At 31.9% G+C, this 21,398-nt stretch overlaps 2 protein-coding genes across 3 annotated transcripts; one reads left to right on the forward strand and one right to left on the reverse strand.

Moving 5' to 3' along the window:
- The first annotated feature begins 5,843 nt into the window (after nt 1-5,843).
- Nucleotides 5,844-9,057, forward strand: LOC121117202 (alpha-N-acetylgalactosaminidase). 2 transcript variants are annotated; one of them, XM_040711556.2, is made up of 8 exons: nt 5,844-6,659; nt 6,725-6,899; nt 7,328-7,597; nt 7,661-7,822; nt 7,883-8,080; nt 8,168-8,275; nt 8,346-8,478; nt 8,541-9,057. In XM_040711556.2, the coding sequence occupies exons 1-8, from the start codon at nt 6,508-6,510 to the stop codon at nt 8,819-8,821; spliced, it is 1,479 nt and encodes a 492-aa protein (XP_040567490.1). In that variant the 5' UTR covers nt 5,844-6,507; the 3' UTR covers nt 8,822-9,057. The 2 variants fall into 2 exon arrangements, with proteins under 2 accessions (XP_040567490.1, XP_040567489.1); XM_040711555.2 differs by having other exon boundaries at nt 6,119-6,659; nt 7,328-7,822.
- On the reverse strand, nt 8,943-11,996 carry LOC121117201 (uncharacterized). The gene is made up of 7 exons (XM_040711553.2): nt 11,306-11,996; nt 11,039-11,233; nt 10,642-10,971; nt 10,111-10,580; nt 9,849-10,046; nt 9,239-9,772; nt 8,943-9,142 (listed from the first exon to the last, which is right to left on the reverse strand). The coding sequence occupies exons 1-6, from the start codon at nt 11,735-11,737 to the stop codon at nt 9,259-9,261; spliced, it is 2,139 nt and encodes a 712-aa protein (XP_040567487.1). The 5' UTR covers nt 11,738-11,996; the 3' UTR covers nt 8,943-9,142; nt 9,239-9,258.
- Between the last annotated feature and the right edge of the window lie 9,402 nt (nt 11,997-21,398).

Below are 21,398 nucleotides of genomic sequence, written 5' to 3' on the forward strand. Positions count from 1 at the left end.
TATAAATAAAATGAATGTAGTCAAACAATACAAGAAAATTTCGATTCGATAAAACAAGTAGGACACCTTGATTGTATCATGCAACCTTTACTCCAAAGAGAAACAGAAAGAAGGCCCACAATCAGTTGGTACTTAGTCAATTCTTCCATATATAGAATTATTGTTTAATATATGTTGGGAATTGATCACTGCTATACATATACCAATTCTAATTCAACCAATCAACGTACAGAACGCTGAATAACAGCAAAGAAAGATGAAAATGAAGATGATCAAGATATAAAAAACATTAAAGGATTTTTTTTTTTTTAAAACTAGGTCCAATTTTAAAAACACAAAAGTATCATGATAATTTTAAAGAATTCTCATAAAAAAGACTGCTCCTAAAGAATCTGAAAATTAATTTTATATCGCTAAAATACGTAAAACATATTTTTGTATGATCAAATTAAGGATTTGAATAAAGTTAGAGCCTGAGCACTGTTGAAAAAGGTTGTTTGACGAATTTTATTATGGTAAAGCTCAAAGTTTAATAATACAAAAAAAATATTGACCAATTTACCAATAATCAAAAAACTGGTTTCTTCGAAAAAAAGTTGATCCTATACAAATTTGGCACTTATATAGATTCGACTGTACTTCCATGTTGGATAAAATTTTTTAGGAGGTCTCGTTCCTTCGGGTTCAAATGTCAGATGTTATATAAAGGGGGAAATGAAATTTGGAAGTGGTGCTTAAAACATACATTACATGTAAACAGGAACTTTCTAAAGGCCTATTACCTATATTGTATACTAGGTTTTCTCAGTTCCCGGGAATAAAATGTTTAAATCCCGAGAAATTGTATCTTGATATTAATATCCTATAACGTTGTACAATGAACATACAAAAGTTAGCATTCCGTCTGGGAAACCTATAATATTTCGGTCCTAAAAAGGAGTTCGGTCCGGACTGATCTCAAAGAAAAGTTTTGTCTATAAATGTTTCATAGAAAAATTCTGTCTGGATCGGTATCATTTAAAACTCTGTCTTGACCCATCAGTAGTTATTAAATAGGGATATGTGTACCCCTTGGGAGTACTGGGAGGGCGCTGAAGGTGGGCTGGAGGGGCTGTACATCAACCCCCCTCCAAAAAAAAAATGTATTTTTGCTTCTTTCTAGAAAATGTAATATTTGAATTTTTTTACATTTTTGAAATTTAATTTAATTTTCCCTTGTTAGGTATGGATTTTTAAATTTGTCTACAATTTTTTTCCAAAAAAGTTAATTTTTTGTGAATAGCTGTCGATTTTTTTGATTTTTTTTCCCCAGCCCCAGTTCTAATAGATGATTCTATTGAGTAACATACTCTCATGACTTGTCTGTATTTTTGTAATTCTTCTTCTGTTTATAACTTGAAGTTAAGTGCAAATTATAAAAATATGTAGTCTGATCTTTGAACCACTCATTGTACCAATAAGGAGGAATAATAAGCAATAGGTTTATATGTATGTACATATATATAATACAAAATAACTGAGGTTAAGACCTTAGACATTTTTCCCATTTATCCTTCCACAACACGTTCTATAATGTAGTAGTACATATTATATTGTGTGTAGAATACATTCCATAATTTGTCGTCCACTTTTGTAGGGTATTGGATCCAAATATCTAATATCTATATATCCTCTTCCTTCCTGGATATAATATACATAACAACATCATATTCTGTGGTTCTCTTCGTGGTTTGTATTTCTATTCCGGATCGTCTCACATTGCCTACCTAATGGTAGGGGCGTCCGCAAGAGGAAGCCTGTAGGTGCTGCAGCCCCTCAAATTAAGGCATTTTTGTTTTGTTTTTCTAGTCATTTTGTGACTTTTTTATTTATTTAATCATATTAAAATTTAATTTATGAAATTAGTTGTAAAAAACTTTAATTTCTTATGAACAAGTATGGATTTTTGAATTTTGTTCAAAAAAAAATTACAAAAAAACAGCTCCTCCCCTTAAAAATATAATCCTGCAGACGCCCCAGAGAAAGTTGCGTAACAAGCTATTATGAATATATTATACAAATGCAGATATACTTATACGAGCACCTAAAGACCAGGCGTACGCAGGGTGTGGGCTGTAGGGGCTGGAGCGCACACACCAAATTAAGGAATTTTTACTTTTTTTCGTCATTCTCGCAAATAATACAACATTTGAAATTTAATTTTTCGATTTTTTTTCCTAAAATTCTAACTTTTCAATTTTTTTTTCAAAACATTTTTTCTTCGAATATTGATGGATTTAAAAACTTTTTTCAAAAAAATTTTATATTTGAATTCTTTACCAAAAAAAAAGGAGTATATTTATAATAATTTTGGAATTTTTTTCCCTAAAATTTTAACTTTTTACAAATAGCTCTTGATTTATGATTTTTTTTTCAAATTATTTCCACCCCCAAAAAAAAAAAATATATATATATATCCTGCTGACGCTCCTCAAAGGGTTACATAATAGGTTATTATGAATGTATTATATACATGCATATAGTTTTAAAAAATCTGACCCATACGAGTACGATACCTTTTGTATTTACAGCCTGAACAGTGTTCCTTATTTTCTAAAGCTGTTATCATTATTTGTATGTTATGGCAGAGAGAACATTGAAGTATAAAGTAATCACTAAATAGTGTATGGAAGATAAAGTGTGTCACTCAGTATTTGTTGCGGAGTTATGAGTGAAAGTCCCTATTAGACTAACTAAGAGAAGAATTGAGGAACGATATAGTAGTAATTCCTGCCTATAAAAATTCATGTAAAAAAGTATGACCTGTTTCTTTTAATTTTCTGAAGTTGTTATTCCTTAATTTTTGAGCACGGAGCATCTTTGAATAAAGTCTGTGGGCTCACGGATAACGAGGAGTAATTCTGAGGATCGGTTGGTGAGTAATAATAATAAGTCCTTGTTTGACTAATTAAAAGTAGAATTGAGGATCGACATCCAAGTATATCCGTATGAAGGGGATTTGTAATTATTTTTCTTCTACGAACATTGATGATTGCAATTTATTTCATTCTTCCAATGGTCAGGGTTACAAAGTCATTTTTAGTTTGTTTTATTTTTACATACCGGCAGATCTAGTCAAAGTTAAAAGAAATAAAAAGGTTGGACCATCATGTAATCGGGCTTGCTAGAATTTTCAATTTGATGTATCGTACCGACTGCTAGACAAGGCAGGCATATTTGCACAAAACACGCAACCAATCATAGTGTATGACGTCACTATTAATGCAATATTCAATTTAATGTATCGTAACGACTGCTGGTGAGGAAGAAAAACAGATTTTGACTATATACACAACCCTTCAAAATGACGTCAATATCAAAAAGCGTGGGGGAAGTCAAACATCAGTCGTACACAGTGCATTATGGTATAACCTGGTATTTTTATTAATTAACCTTCAACTCTGGTCATAAATTTGATGTACATTTATCAATTTATTATATTTTAACAAGTTATAGATTTTTATATGTCTAATTTCTAAATGCAAAATCCTTTGATATTTTTTACAATATAATAATATATTTGAGAGGTGGAGGTACTGAGATATATATATAAATGTAGAAGTAAGAGCCTTGACCTCGAAGGGATTTTTCTGTTTCTACATATCTGAACATTTCTTTATTTTTATTATTTTTCATCACCCGCACGCACCACCAAGAAATAAGAAGGGAAACACCTTATGGAGTTTTGAAGAAGAAGAAAAAAGGCAGACGCACGCATTTATATTATAAATTCATACCACTTATATTTTTTGTCATGCATATTCCATAAAAAATAGATAACAAAACGTTTCCTATTCCGAAAAAGTTTTCCTTCCTTTTCTTATTTTTCTTCCGGTTTTGAGGACTGTAGTTCTTGTTGTCTTTATTCCCCCTCCTTCTCCCGTATGTGGAGGAGGAGATCTTGAACAGTACCTAAGTACCTGTAAACGAAATAGTGATTTCATATCCATGACAAGCCTTTTTTGTTTTTTCAACGGGCTATAGTATAGTTTCAAATCATTTTTAATCCATATTTTATACATTATACTACTATTTCAAAAACTACATATGGTAACCTTGAGCAAAAAAAGAAGTAAATAAATAATGGAATATGTAGTATAAAATAAAAATATGGCTGCTCTAAAAAAAACACATACATTTGATTTGAAACCGGCCTTGAAATAATCATTTATGATGGAAGTTTTGAATAGGGATAAATATTTAGATAATGTCATCATCTTCACTTTTCTACTATAATTTAAAGAAATCATATTTTGTTCAAGTTTTGTATAAGTAGGAACTAGCTTGCATTAGCAAATTGCTCCATTTACAACCAAAAAAATGAGATGCATAATTTATTGCACATGTGATCCGAATAATGCAAGCCTTACGATTTAATAGTCTTTGAATGGTGGAATTATTAATGTTTAAAGTTTTGACAACAAACGTAAAAAATAAATTGGAAAAATAAATTCTAAAAATTAACTTTTACTTTTAAATATATCAAAAATTAAACTTTTGAAAGAATTCAAAAATTTAATTCAAAGTATTAAATTTCTTGTAAAAAAATTTGCGATATTAAATTTTTTGGAATGGAATTTCAAAAATTCACATTTGTATACAAAAAATTTGATTTTTTGGAAAAAAAAATCCCAAAATTTTAAATTTTTTGGGAAAAGATTCCTCAAATTTTTTTTTTTTTTTTTAATTTAAAAAAACCATAGCTAGTCACTGAAAGTTAATTTTTTTGGAAAAAAAAATTAAATGAAATTCTTTGTAAACAAATTTCAAAAATCCACAGCTATTGACAAAAAGTTAAATTTATTGGAAAAGAAAATCCAAAGCTATTCACAGAAAATTCATTTTTTTGGAAATTTGGATATTTTGGGGGGAGGGGTCTGCTGTCCCTCCGCCTTCTGACGCCTCTGTATTCCTATATATACATATAGGAATACGGATATCAAGCGGTTCTAGGATATTACGCCCCGAGCAGTTTCTCAATTACTCAAATGACGTAATGACAAAGGACTTCAAGTTGAACTAAAGGAAGACCTTAAATTATATGTGAAAGATACATTTATGCTGCCTAGATTATATGTATGAGGGCGAAACTCCCCAGGGCGTAACTTCCGGTCACGATATTAAGCTCAGTAGAAGCAATGTAAAAATATATTTGGTTCCCCTGTTGCATTTATTTTGCTTAGGATGATACTTCAAAACAACCACACTAAGGAGAGCGTTTGGCACTTGTGTATCTATGTTTCAATATATATATAATACTGTTTTTAAATAATAATATATTATAATTTATATTATTTCGCCTACTGCTGATATTATAATATATATATGTGCCTTTGCTATTTGTTTTATGGTTATATAAGGAAGTAATCTTTGTTAGTTATTAAAGGAAAAAAGTGGCTATATCAGGAGTAGTATGTACTGATCACTATAATAAAGAATTTGCTACCGTTCATGATTATATTTATCTGTCATTTCCTAATCATGATGATCGTAGTTTGTGTTCATTGATATTTTTACGTTAGGAGCAGGAAAAAAAAGATGATACCCGGGAATAACTTGCTCGACTTTCACTAGGTATAGTATCATAATATGGTCATGGTTTTAATGATATAATAATATAATTAAATGAATATTTCTCATGATGATTGAAAGAGAAACTATTGAGGGATTCACGTGGTTTCCAGTTGAGGTGAAAATGAATTTGTAATATATGTGGATGATTACTAATTATTGTATCGAAGCCAGAGAGGGATTGACGGGTCTGTGAGTTTATCATAACTGTTGTTTAACTAGTATGAATGATCAATGTGATATTGAACCATTCAAGTTCCCCCTTGGATTTTGATATCATAATTCATAAAATATAATCTGTAAGAGATATGTATTATCTAACTAATTAATTCACTTCTCAAAAATAATCACACAATAATATTGCAAGGCGCGTTTTAAGCCGCATCATGTCAGTGTACGTATAGTCAGATACTTACTACATACCCTGATCCGTCAGCTCTATATAGAAGTGTGTTTTGTATGTATTATATGTGATATCTTCCTTTCTTTTCTCTGCTTGAAATCGAGTAGTAGTACACTTGACTACATAAAATACTGTATAATAAAATAATGTGAATGCATAGATACAATATAAATAAAAGTTGTAGTAATAAGAGCAGCGCTTGACTCTTCTCGAAATCCAACAGACGCGCACTCCTCTCTTCCTCCCATAAATCCACCAAAATACAACAGCGATTCAGTTCCCTCCAGATCTTTCCTCTAGAGGCATGTGCTCCATCATCTAAAGACTAAATAAACCCAATTCATTGATTAGTTGCTGTCATTCATATAATATAATCAAGTTTGTTTTTCTCTAAATAGTTGGTTAGTTCAAAATACGTATATTGACATACCGTCACATAGATTACCTAATAAGTAATAATATAGTACCTAACAAAATAAATTGGCGGACTCAGAATGTGGAAGGGTCTTGTGTTTTTGAATCTGGCTCTTCAAGTCGTCACATCTCTTGACAATGGACTCTCACGAACACCACCCATGGGATGGCTAGCTTGGGAAAGATTCAGATGTAACACAGATTGCGTGAATGATCCCCATAATTGTATTAGGTTAGAAACCTTCACTTAAACAGGGGTTATGTAAAGTTATGTACATTTTTTCTTCCTATTGTTAGTGAAAGACTTTTCAAGCAAATGGCGGACATTCTCGTTACAGAGGGATATCAAGCTGCGGGGTATACCTATGTCAACGTTGATGACTGTTGGCTAGCTCATGAAAGAGATCATCGAGGAAGACTCCAAGCTGATCATCTCAGATTTCCAAGTGGCATGAAAGCCCTTGCAGACTTTGTTAGTTTCCATTTTTACATTTGTTTCAAAGTCATTAGAACTTGGTGAAAGTTAATTTGTTTTGTTTTATTTTATTTTTACACATCAATTAAAAATTCTTACAAGAAGTAGAAGGTGTTCAACCTTTCAAAATAATCAAATAATCAACTGATTATCAGAATCTAGAAATACTTAATATGATAATGTCACATAACTATGGGTGTCTATGTAAATCTATAAATATTATAATAAACATGCTCATTCACTTAACTGATCTTCTTGAGGCCATTTGAGAATCAATTTTCTTATGACAATGAAGACATTGTTCATTTGACAAGAGATATACATAATAGCACTTTTACAAAGTGATAAAGTAGCACTTTGTGTATATTTCTTATTTCCTTCAACTTTTGCATTTCTTATTATTATATATTATTTATTTTTTTCAGATTCACTCTAAAGGCTTCAAGTTTGGAATCTATGAAGATTATGGAAACTTCACATGTGCTGGGTATCCTGGTATTTTGGGACATTTAGAGACTGATGCATACACATTTGCAGACTGGGAAGTAGATTATGTTAAATTAGACGGTTGTTATTCTCTTCCAACGGATATGGACAGAGGATACCCCGAATTTGGTTACTACCTCAATCGTACAGGGCGGCCCATGATATACTCCTGTTCCTGGCCTGTATATCAAACTTATAGTGGAATGAAGGTAGTCTACATACTCCAACATAACCAGGGTGGAAATAATTTTAACCTATTTTTATTATTCCAGCCAAATTATACAAGTATTATTAATAGTTGTAACTTGTGGCGAAACTTTGACGATATTCAAGACAGCTGGCAATCTGTTGCTAGTGTGATAGATTACTACGGTGATAATCAGGATATCATCATACCAAATGCTGGTCCTGGGCATTGGAATGATCCTGACATGGTCAGTTCTGACGCTTAGATGTCGTTTATCATTATTAATTCGTTACTCTTTTTTATTCAGTTAATTATCGGCAATTTCGGTTTAAGCTATGAACAGTCAAAGACTCAAATGGCTATGTGGGCCATATTTGCTGCTCCTCTCCTAATGTCAGTGGATCTAAGAACAATTAAAACCGATTACAAAGCCATTCTTCAAAATAGAAATATAATTGCTGTTAATCAAGATCCTTTGGGTATTCAAGGACGTAGAATATACAAAGTAATCTATCGAAATTAATTTTTTATCTAAAAAAAATTACTAAATTATTATAATTGTTTGCTAACTTGAAATCATTTATCTTTATAGCAAAAAGGAATTGAGATTTGGGCCAGACCCATTTTACCCGTATTCCAAGGGCGATACTCCTATGCCATTGTTTTTCTCAATAGACGTACTGATGGCACTCCAAGTGAGGTAAAACTTCCTTAGTACTATGTGACTATGCGAAATTAAATGTATGATGTTAATTGTTCTTAAATCATAGGTTTCGGTAACGTTGAAAGAGTTAGGACTGGACTCGACAGAAGGCTATCACATCACAGATTTATATGATAACTACGATTATGGTATTGTCACTCCCGAACGACGGTTTAAAGTCGATGTTAATCCTTCCGGAAGTATGTTTTAATTTTTACTGAGTTATTTCTGCAAATCTAACTAATAAAACCTCGAATTACAGGTGTTGTTATGATCCGCGCAAACGTAAATCGCGGTAAATTTGGTAATTCTAATCAAATCGATCGTAGCTTATCCCCACGTAGGGACGATGGCTTTGTTATCGACCGTGGAAACATCGGTTATATAAGTAACGCTGACGGGCATCATCCCTTCGGTGGTTCTCCTCGTGGAGAATCCGGACATTTCAATAATCCTTTCTCAACAACTACGTCTAGCCCATATTCCTTCGAAGTAAATCATGGATTCTTACCTCAGAGATTACATTCTTCCAAGAGAAAATAATAAAAAGAAGCACTAAACAAATGTTTGATCATATCAACTGACAATTGGACTATATTCTAGTTTTTTATATAAGAAAAAACGCCATTTGAAAGTGTGGTTGAATGATTTAATCTTAACCCGGTTGTTTTTTAAAATATCTATTTCAATATCCTAAGAAAATGCTATATATATATATATTATAATTGTAACGTATTCAAAGATAAAAATCACGGTAATTAAACAACGTAACGCGCCAACTAAGACTATAAAGTACGGCGTATTTTTGACGAACAAACCCGATCATAAAATTTTCAATTTTGCAAATAACTTCCGTAAGCCTCCCTGTAAAGAAGAATTACATTTTAAATCAATACTAATGGATCAGGTTTGCAAAGGTTTAAGTAAATCTTCACATGTAAGTAACAATGAAGATATTACCTGAACGAAGACATTTCAGTTTATTTTTTCATTACTGAAGAGGCACATATTAGTTTACTTTCCTTTGTACTTGATGCTGTCGACACGGAAGCGTTCTGTAAGGAGTATGATGAAGAAGAGGAATCCGAATATATAGTTGAGCTTGGCGATTTTATATCTGAGGTATCATCCAGAGGAACATTATTGGTTGAAGTAACAATATCCTCAAGAGACTCGGCGGTGTTAGTGTGAATCGAATAATATGAATTAGAGTCATCATTGCTGGACAAGTATTCACAACTCGTATCAGAGTTCATAAAGGATCTAGCTTTTTGTTCAATTAATAGTCTATTCTGTATCAGACTTGGATTAAGCTCCGTAGCCTCATTTTCAGGATTTGGCACATCATACATTGCAACAGTAATGAGATCACCCGTAGGATTTTGATAATGAAGATCGAATACAGCCTTTTCATTTTCGGATATATCAATGATTTGATTAAGGGGATCTGTTGAAATCCCGTTAAGTTCACCATCACTACAAATTGAACTTCTCCTAAGAAAGTTAAACGGTAGAGAATTAGTATAGTCATACATATTTGGCTAGAAACAACGTGAATTAAAAGACAGACCGTGACAACTGCCTTGAAGGTTGTCGAGACGTTTGCTTAGAGTTTCTTTTAGAATTGAACGTAGATAGAATCTCTGTTACAGCAAGAGAGCCTTTTCGGGAACTGACATATGTATTTGAAGCATGTGCATGGACTGCATTCCATAAATTATCTGCTTGGAATCGAATGGCGTCACTATTGTCAATCATATTTTGGTCACTAAATATGAAGAAACAAAAGTTAACAATGGTTGATTCAACGACCGAAAGAACTAGAAAATTACTTATTCTCAATAACTGAAGTGATTTCCAGACTAAGAAACTTATCATCATCTGTAGGAGCTCCATCTACGGAATCTAACTCAGCCATATTTTTACCAGATGTTTGATCTCCTATTTGAGTAACATTGACATCACAAGCGAAATACCATTTATTATCCGCTTCTTCTGGGGGTATTTCATGAATTTTCGATATTTTGTTGAGGAGTGAAATAAGCCCATTTTCGAGGAGTTGGAAAACTTTCTCTTCATCTCTAAGGTATGGCACATGATTGGCTAAAGTAGAATATACTTTTTCCCCCATTGATAAAGAAATATTAAGAAACCATCGGGTTATAATGACAGGAGGAGTATAGCGAAGAATAGGCCAAACATAACGATAAAGATAACTTTTTTGCTTAAGATAATCTGCTTTATTCATCATATCCTCAAAAACACTCGTAACTTGTTCAGGTAGCACACTCTCTTTAGAATCCTTTGAAAGATATGAATTGAGTAAATATGTGTTGCTATACAAACTTATGGATTTAATTTACTTCAATTTCTTTTTGACATTGTATACAATCTCCTTCAAAAGTAGTACCATTCTTGTGCAAATGACTCGAACTCTCCATTTCAGTCTCATTCTTTCGAATTTCCTCACTTTTCTGCATTAAATCCGAATTATTTTTAGAGTAAATTGACGATATTGTACAAAGGCATCGGTTACAGCTGATTAAATTATTCTTTTGTAAATAAGCTATAGCGTCTCTAAATCCCTCTGAGCACATTTCCGCTAAAACACCAGGAGAAGGAGGATATAACACCTTGACAATACGACCTAAATTTTCTATTGATATATTGTGACCAATTTCTGTCAAATAAAGCTGATAGTAAAGCAAAGAAGTAATTAAAATGTTTGTATAAAAAGATGCTAAAGATGGATAGAATTACTCTGTGTAACATTTTGTTTCTTCCAGAATCCTTAGGACAAATAGAATATTCTCCTGCAAAGGGACTTACAGTGATGGTACCATCATCCAACTTGGGTGCATTTACAGAAAATCCTCCATCAATAACACGTATACCTCTATATCGATAAGGCATAATACCGGAGAAAATAGGGATGAAGGATGAGGCAACCACTGCCTAAAAAAAAACAATAATAGGTTTTGATAATACAACAAATACTCCCTAATATGATTCATACTAAACACATACCTCAATCAATTCTTTTTTTGAAACAAAATTGCTGATGATGACATTTGTCCCATCATAGACCCGTGTAACAGAGATATGCAATTTCCCATTAACTAACTCATGAACATTCTCTGGTAGGATTTGCGTTAAACTATCTTCAATGATTGTGCTAATGTTGAATGCAGGATTGAAGGCCCCACCTACATGAGATCGACAAATTGCACAGGCAGAGAGTATTTTGTTGGCCATTTCACGAAGTGGTGTCCCTGCTATAAGGCAAACTGCAGCCATTGCTCCCGCTGACGCTCCAGATATTTTATTAAATATCAAGTCTGGAGCATACTGTCGCATAGCAGCACTCACACCCACATGGTAAATCCCAAGGAAACCGCAACCCGCAAAGCTTAGATTCTGAAGTTCTCGCCGACTAACTTTCCGTTCCTCTGGCTTCATTTTGACTGAAGGTTATAATACAAAACAAAACACAAGATATGCTCATCACCTCATACGCAATTTATCTCTATCTGCCCTCTCTCCATTTCGTAGTTTACTCTTAATGAGCGTGTGTGGAATGGAAACATGTATGTAACTACGAGGACGAACTATGTACATACATATACATATATGCCTACAGTTTATACAATATTAGTATTACACATTGATTAGTTGTATTTTTTTAACTCAGGGGTCCTTATAGGAAAAGGTATGTAATACATAAGTATGGCAAACGATTGCAAAAAAATATATTAAAAAAAATATATATGAAGTTAATAATTAATCTTAATATGATGGTACGCTTTCTCCTGATTTCACTGATATTTCCTAAATTTATTCGATAGCGAAGAAGTACTTTGAATTTTTTGACTCCCTTTTATTATGTAGTATGATTTTTCAAATCCTATTGATCAGTTGTTGGGGAACAGAGGTAAATTACCCCAAATGAGGTAATTTAGAAAAATTTGGGGAAGTGGGAGTCGATGTTATTTCCATCCCATAAAGAAGGACTTTTACATCCTAGTGTTAAATGAAATAGACATGATGGTACTACATGAGCGGCGTCCGCAAGGGGGGTGATGGAGGTATTTTGAAAATTTCGTGAGAAAACATGGGATAATTTTTTGAAGGATTTCTTTTCTAAAAAAAAGTATAGCGATGTAATTATGCAGTGGAGCAATAATTTTAATTCAAAAAACAAAGCCATCCCCCCCCCCAGAAAAAAAAATCATGTCCTACGGACGCCCCTGAACTAGTTTAGGTTAAGTTACAAGCTCTTTTGGTTAAGGCTAAAAAAGTTACCCGATCCCTGCCATAGATGGTTAATGTCAGTTTCCCTGAAATTTTGTCAAATAATAATTGAAGCTGTGGGAAAATTTAAATAAATAAAATACTTTTTATATTATTGGAAGGGCTCTCTATGTTATTACCATACCCAGGTATACCGTATATTATTATTCATTATCATATTAATTCTTTGTTTTACAGTACTAATTCTACTCACATTACGCTATGATAACGTCATCATCTTCTGTTGAATATTATTTAAAAGAGAAGAACTGACAAATATTTGTTAAACGAGTTTGATAAATGCATAGAAACTAATTAGAGTGACGAAGTTTTAGTTGATGTTGCTGCAGTGTTAGATTATGAGTCAGCTGTTGTCGGGTGCATATTGATATTATAAATTGAATCATGATAGCTATTAATACTTATCACTTATGAGTAGTCAGTAACAACTAAAGTGTTTAAATATCGAATGGATGGTTAATTCCATGCATATGTATGCAATTTCGTCAAATGATAGATTAAACATTTTGGTTGAATAATTTATGTTTCAAACATACGTTAAAAGTATGTTTCGAGAATGAATACGGTTATTCGAGAATTGAACAGTACATACTTAATGTTACTTAATTTAGTATTTCAAAAAATATGTGAAGAACAAAAAAAAAAATAATAATAATAGAAGTTGTAGTACATACATAAAACTACAATTTAAAATAAACAAAAATATTTTTTCCCAGTCCTAGACACTCTGAATGTCTATATTTATGGATAAATCATACTGAAATAAATATTAATTAATTTAATAGTTCAGCATTTTTGGATATAAGTAAATTGCTACAGGTAGCAATACCAAGGTTTATTTATGGCAATATCACATAGCCTGAAGATACAAAATAATACTAATGAACGGGGAACAATTCGAAGAAGATCATATTACTTATCACCAGAAGAAGTTATGGACTAGAAGGAAAAACTCCGAATGATAATTGAGAATGGCCGTAGAGTTCTGCTGATGAGGTACAGTATTCTAAAAATTCTGTCAAAAAAGTACCGCGAATTCTTCATTTAAATTACCTGCACCAAAGGGACTTTAAACAAAAAAAATCGAGGTCGGCAGCACTGTTTTTCATTATGATGCCAAGTTTGATGGTGATATGTGGACCACTTTGCTTGCAAAAGCTGGATAAGTTAGTTTATCTCAATAGTACACCACGATTTTTTTTACAATGAACGAAATTATTTAAAAAAGAGTTTGTCTTAAATTTTGTGTTGTGAACAAAATTTCATTTGCTGATGTGTAGAAAATTTTGGCCAATCTTTTTAATAAAAACCCGTGCATATGAGTGGTAAAAAGCGTTCAAGGAGGGCCGTGAGATCGTCGAAGACATGCCGCGTGCTGGAGGACTTTGGTCCTCTAGCACCAAAATGAACATCAACGCAGTAAAGGAAATTGTGTAGAAAAATCGTCATACCAGCTTAAGGAAGTTCTCACATTGCGTTTACGTGAGAAAATTTGTCAAAAACGGCCAAAATTATGGAATAACAACTCGTGGATTTTACACGACGATAACGTGAGCGAAATCAAAACCAAACACGCAATAATCGATCAACCATCATATTCACCTGATTTAGCTCCGTGTGACTTTTTTTTTGTTCACCAAACTTAAATTACCACTCCGTGGAATCTGTTTTGAGTTTATTGAATCCAAAAACAAAATTCGTGGAAGGACCTAAAGAACATATCAAAAAGCTTGTATAAAAAATGTTTCGAGAACTGGAAGAAACGTCGGCATATGTGTATTACATCCAATGGAGATTACTTTGAAGGGGATAAATAAATTTAATTGATTAAAATTGAAATTTGTGTTTTATTTAACCATTCTCGCTACTTTTTTGACAGAATGTACACTATACAGCATCAACTGATGATCAAATGTAAAGGTATTGTATTATTATAAAAGTATTTAGTATTGTATGACCACTTCATGTTTCCTGATAATAATAAATTTGATTGATTTACTGCTCCCGACAATAGCTGACCTCAAACTATGCGACAACAGCGTCCTTAAGCAATCTATTGTTATCTATGGATAAATTATATAATGTCATAAAGTACATCAAACATATGCAATATTCAAATGGAAAAGGAGGGAGCACCAACTACCTTTTGAATCAAACTTTGGAATCTTGAGTAAATGTTATATTTGTAGCGGGAGATGAACAATGAAAAAATTAGAAGGAAGGGAGAAAACTTGTAACTCAAAGTTTCGCCACTTTTCTCAAAAAATGAATAAATAAATAATAATAAAAGGTTATTGTAGCCCGTTTTCATGTGATATCAAAATTTTTAATGTCACTCATTTTGGGGGCCTAAACCATAGAAATAAAATACATAGAGTGATGATTTGAAGAAATAGTTGACGCCACCAAAAATGAGGAAGTAGTTGACCAAAATATTCGAATTGTAATAGTCACGTCGTAAACTATACTGTATCTCGCAACCTCTCCTCCGAAAAGAAACAGACAAAAGTTGGTAGTTAGCCAGTTCTTCCCAAATATGGAATTATTATTCAATAAATATTGAGAATTATTCACATCTTAAGAGGAACTCATTCAAATTCAACCAATCAATGTTCGGAATACTGATTCAGAGAAACAAAGCAGAAACTGATAAATATAAGTTATGTAAAAGGGTGTTTTATGATTATATATTGTATTTATTGATTCTGTATGTTGTTTTGAACTCGATATATTTCCATTTTAAGGCTGAAAAATGATACAAACGACACTCTTCTTTAAATCCTTATAACTTATTTATCTTTCATAGTGATAAGAAATATCATAGCTAATATTATAGAAAAATATCCCATGTTTTATTTAAAAAGATACATATTTAAAAAATATGTTTATCCAAGGATTGTGGGATTTTGGTTCGATTTTGTCTTTTTTAAGTGATCTCATTTTGATGTATTAAAATACTCTACTTATCATGAATGGATTGCTTTATGGTTTTGATTCTGGTATCTCATTCCCAAGGAAGGAGTCCACTCTAATCCCTTATGAGGTATGAGGTAGTTAACACTTTTACATTAGTTTTATTAGTCCTACTTTTAATTTGGGAATTGCTTTAAGGGCAAAAAAGGACCCTGAACGATAATAGTTCCAAATTACTATAATCCCAGATATTTTAGAATTAAGATGATTGAGAGAAAAACTGAGGTCAGTTTTGGATTTTGCGACTTCCTTCATTTGTACAAAATCACCCTCCCCCTTCCAATTGTTCCCTGACTAATCATTTATTCTTAAACTGAATAAAGTTCGTGAGTATGCTCCAAACTTCAGTCCCTTGAATTATCTCACTTTCACTCACTTTTCCCAAATGATGTAAATAGATTCCTGCATAACATTTTGGAATAGGTTCAACTGGTGTGAAGTTATGGTTTGATTTATGAGATGAATCAAAGTCATAATCATTAATAGATTGGAAGGCCTAGTTAATTGTTACTTAGTTTTAAACCGGATATTTTTTACAACGGCTATAGGTATACCATAAAATTGTTGGAGCGTAATTATAGCAGAAAGTGCTATGTTTCCGACTGTTTTGGTAAGCTACCTTTTTTTCCTCACCTACTACCGTCACGTCAAATTATTTTCCTGGCTATTGCTCAGTTATCACTCTTTATTTTATCTTTATGGCCTAAACAACCAAGTTTTATAACATTGAAAAAAACTTTTTCATCAATTTTAAGGATAATAGTGAAATATTAATTGAATATCAAAATAACCAACAAATAAAATGACTTAAACCTAAATGTCCATCAAAAATGTATCTCTCTATTGCCTAGTTTTAATATATTTCTGACCTTATAATGTATATAAAATATGTTATTACATCGTAATACAATCCTATTTCCATTTGTTGTTGATTGACCAAAGGGTTCTCCAATTAGAGGTGTTATTTTGATATTCAAGGAAAAATAGTATTTTTTTAGATAAATGATTGGATGTAAAGAAAAAGGTATGCCATTAAACAATATCAGTCAAATGGCCGCCACAACTACACTCACAGGATCGTATCCTTTTTATGAAATCGCAAAGTGGATGTTGCATACCCTTCACTAATTCCATCTTTGAGGTCTTGAATGGAGGATGGGCTGTTGGCATATACCTTATCTTTCACATCGCCCCAAAGGAAGAAGTTACAAGTTGTTAAATCACAAGATCTCGGTTACAAATTGCAATCACCTCTTCGAGAGATAATACGGTCCGAAAACTTTTCCCGTAAAATAAGGATGGTTTCGTTGCTTATGTGGCACGTAGTGCAATCTTTTTGATAGTAAACGTTGTCCATCCATCTCAATGAAAAATCATTAATAATCTTTCGATAGCACAACCGTAATTGTTGCTCCAGCCTCATTTACGAAAAAGGGATATAACAGAAATATTTTCAGTTGTTTTGAGCGACGTGGACGGTTTTTATGCATCACATCACAAACCTATCCAATTTCAGTATTGTGGTACGTCACGACACAAACCATTTTTATAGTGAATTTCAATCATTTCAATATCGTTTCATTTTTTTCGTACTTTGTATTAGAGCTTCAAAAGTACCATCTACCGAAATAGATGTCTATTACTATGGAAAAAATAAGATATTTTTCTCCAATGAGTAATTATCCTAATTCTTACTTTTATATTTCCTAATGGATCAAAAAAGTACAAACTTTGACGTTTTATTGGAATTTTCAGTACGCTTTGATTTAATTCAAATATCTCTTTTAAGCATTAGCATCAAGTAGTATTCAATACAGGTGTTAATTTTTTTTTAATTCTTAAAGCCATTTGATGAAATTTCAATTAGATTTATGCCTATTTTGTGTAATTAAGTATCAACTTTGTCCCTCCGAAATGGCGTCTCATTCAATTATGATACAATTGATGACGTCAGGGAAAATGCTCTAATGATTAGAATTTTTATTTTTATTTGAATTGATTCTTGATAAAAGTTAATGCATCTCTGAAAGAGATTCAAGTGTGTCCGCCAGGGGGAAGGGGGAAGGCAACAGCCCCTTTAATTAAGAAGTATGTAAAAAATTATAATGTCAAAAATTTCAATAAAATTAAAAATTCACATTTAGTTAAATAAAAAAGTTATTTGATAAAATTTAGTGTCTCCTCGAAAATAATTTTAACTATAAAATTTATCCAAAAAGATTTTTGTCTCTTCTAAGGAATTTAGTATCAATTTATTAATATAACTTTTTTTAATTTTGTGGGGACCAATTTTTGTTACATTAAGTCCCATTTGCGGCGCCTTCAAAGGGTTAATATGAATCATTTTTGATAGAAATTTTCTATAATTTGCCAAAATATTACAAATATAATCCACGCTTAATTTTGAAAAAACCACAAAATTCTAGCTTGATTTTATGTTGACAGGCTAGATATGTCAATATTTAATATAAAATAAAAGGTGTAACAAATTTAAGATTAGGAATTTTGTTATGCTATAAAGAACAATATCCTTGGTGGAGTAATATGGACATTGGACATAACAAGAACAAAGAAATATGGAAATCTGTTTCTAGCTGCAAAATGATCACTTTATCGAGCCTGGACATCTACATATATACATGCAAAATGTTTTTTTGCTTCCTTTTTTTATCAACTAAGGTGGATTTTTTACACTTGAATAGTTATAAAAATTAAAACAATAGTCTAAAGTTTGTTTATGTAGGGGTACCTGGAGGGGCTGGAGATCCAGTTGTTATTATTATTCTGTGATTCTTGAGGAGAGAAAATATACATATTTAGTAACTAGGTGTGAGAGTGCTCTTGAAAAATGGAGAGTAAAGACGGGTTACCAGATCTAACAGACTGTACATGTAATTTATTCCTAAGAATTTTGCATATTATGATTTTCAAAACCTCAACAACTCCCTTGTCAAAATGAAGAAGTTATATGACTTGAAATATTTCTTGTTTGGGGGAATGCTACGTTAGTAATTTTTGTACTTTCAAAATTTAATTTATCCTGGTATTTTTACTCCTACAAACACGACACGTTTCAGATTACAAAACTTCTTCATTTTGGTAGGATGATTTGTTTAAGTTTGAAGATTACAATATGTACAGTTCCTAGAAATGAGTAAAGAAAAACTAAGTTTAGCGATTACAAATGAAAAACAGCTGATTTTTGTTCCTTACTTAATAGGTAATTTTTTTAGCTGGTCCGTTTTTTTGGCGTTGGTAATTTGAAGAATTATTTTTTTTCCTTATCTGTTGATATTTCTATTTAACTCCGGAGTAATAAACTTTCCATCCTACCACATTCAATTATAGTCCAAACCTGTTGAACATTCGCGTGTGCACATAAAAGATGGAGAATAATATTGAGGGTAGAAGATTCCAATTCACTAGTTTTGAAATTATATTCCATATATATTCAAGGTTCGGGATTGTGTTGTACTCGAAAGTTAAGACTCGAGACTTTTAAAGACTTCAGACAAACAAAAAATTGCCTCACAATCGTTTCAATTTTTTGTACAAGGTATATATACAAAGTATTCGTTATGACACCCTATAAATTGGAATTGTAAATACTTGGAATATATTTTCCGGACGAAAATGTTGTTAAAGTCATTTAATTTTTTTACCCAATACGAAATATGAGCAATAATTTTAGGAAAAAATTTCAAATATTAAATTTTTTCGAAAAAATGTCATTAGTACATACCTATTTACAAAAAATTTCAGAAAACTAAAACTGTTCACAAAAAATTCGAAAATCCATAGCCATTCACAAAACATTTCAAAAATCTACAGCTACCTACATAAAAATAAATTTTTTGAAAAAAAAATCGAAAATCCTTTTCCATTCACAAGAAGTTAAAAATTAGTTTCAAAAGTGTTCAAAATTGAATATGCTTTTGTGGTGAATTTGAAATACCCTTCACTCCTACTTTTGAGTGCAATTTAAATATAATCCCATTTAAAAACATATAACACTTTAAGCTTTCATTTGGATTCTTTCAAAGATACATTATTTAATCATTAAGGTTATTTATTAACCATGCCAAACACCTGTGTTGTACCTGGTTGTGTTGTAGGTCAGCCGAGGAAGAAAATCCCGTCTCAGATTTCAACCCACTGGCTCCCGGATAATCCCATTGGAAGACAAAATTGGATTAATCCCATGGGGATTATCAAGAAGATTAAAAAAGGTTATAATTGTATGGATTTTTGGTCCTTATTTCACTTATGAGAAGATTCCAGTAGAAAGAAAAAGAAAATCCCAGATGGGAAAGTTATAGATGATGTATGCTCAGTTTTCACTTTTTGAACATTTTGGTCTTGCTTTGAGAATGAGAAAGAAAGGATAGATTCAGCGTCTAAAGCTTTTTTCGAGGAAGAAAAAATTATTTGAAAGTCTTTGAAAGATAATTCATGAATCTGGTTGGTTACCATCTCTGTTTTTTGTTTAGAGCCACTTATTGATTCAAGAACGGTATATTTGAAAGTCACGGTTTCTTTTTCTTCATTTCAGAAGTGAACGTTTCTCTCCCCGGCGGATTTCAAATTCTTCCAATCAAACCCAAAAATATAGATATTCTCCAATTTTGTGGGGTTGAAAATGGACTCCCTGTGATAGAAAGAGGAATCATTATAAAAAGAAAATCTGAGCTTCAAAGCTTTTCTCCAAGGTTCCATTGTACCTACTCATCGTCTTAAGCACTTAGTTAAGAAAGATGGAATACTTACAGAGACTTTGTAAATTCCAAACATTTTGTCTCTTTTGAAAAGCATAGAACTAGAAAAAGAAGAATTTAAGAAATTTTTTGTTCCAGCTCCAAGAATCTTTTAATTAAAGATGAAAATAATATTCAAGCAACCATCGAAGAAGAAGTTGATAAAACAGTTTAATTGAGTTGATTAATATAAGAGGACTTATTACCCCTTGGAATGTTCTCTTTTTTCAATTTCCTACATAAACAACTTCCTAAGTAGCATTTTGAAGACCCGAGATTTAATCAAAAAGTTGTTCAACACTTTTCTATTATGCGGTGATCCAAAGAATTAATGGCGGCGAAAGTGTATACTCATTACTAGATAAAAAATGTGAATCTAATTACCCAGTGCCAGGATTTATTGAGCAAAATTTCACGCAAAGTATTCAATCAGGAACTTTTTATGGTCAAAAAATGATGAAATTCGTTTAGGTATGAAGCGGAAAAAAGAATCAACATAATATCGACGAAGAAAAGCTCCTAAATCATCCTTTGTGTCTTCCGAAAAAAAAACACAAAAAACATTATTTTAAATTTCTTGATAACCCCTTTTAAATCCTAAAAATACATTCTGCATTTTGATTAAGATTAATATTTGTTATCATTGATAATGCAGAATTATACCTTATGCTGTATTAAAAGGTGTCAATTTAAGAAAATATATAAAAAAAATACTGCAAAAATATATCATATTTGGTTATTCATAAATTTTTGATGATACTTTATTATTCTTTTTTTGTTTTTGGTCCTACACATGAACATGTCAAAATCGGTGGCTATAATATGATAAGAAATTGTTCCATGAGACTTCATTTTATATTGCAAAATATATCTCGGTCAAAAGGTTGTGCAGGTGGACAGCTGGTCCAAAAGGGGAAATTCTGGCTTGACCTCTCCCTTCAGTATGGGACAAGGAGCAGAAATGTCGGTCTATCGATCCTCTTTATTTAAGAGCTTTAAGAAAGAGGTGCCAGAAAAGTTACCTCTGGGATAACCCGGCTTGTTATTAAGTCGTAGAACACGAAAAATACCATTAAAACCTT

Source organism: Lepeophtheirus salmonis, chromosome 5 (assembly GCF_016086655.4).
Source record: "Lepeophtheirus salmonis chromosome 5, UVic_Lsal_1.4, whole genome shotgun sequence".
Taxonomy (NCBI): Eukaryota; Metazoa; Arthropoda; class Copepoda; order Siphonostomatoida; family Caligidae; genus Lepeophtheirus; species Lepeophtheirus salmonis.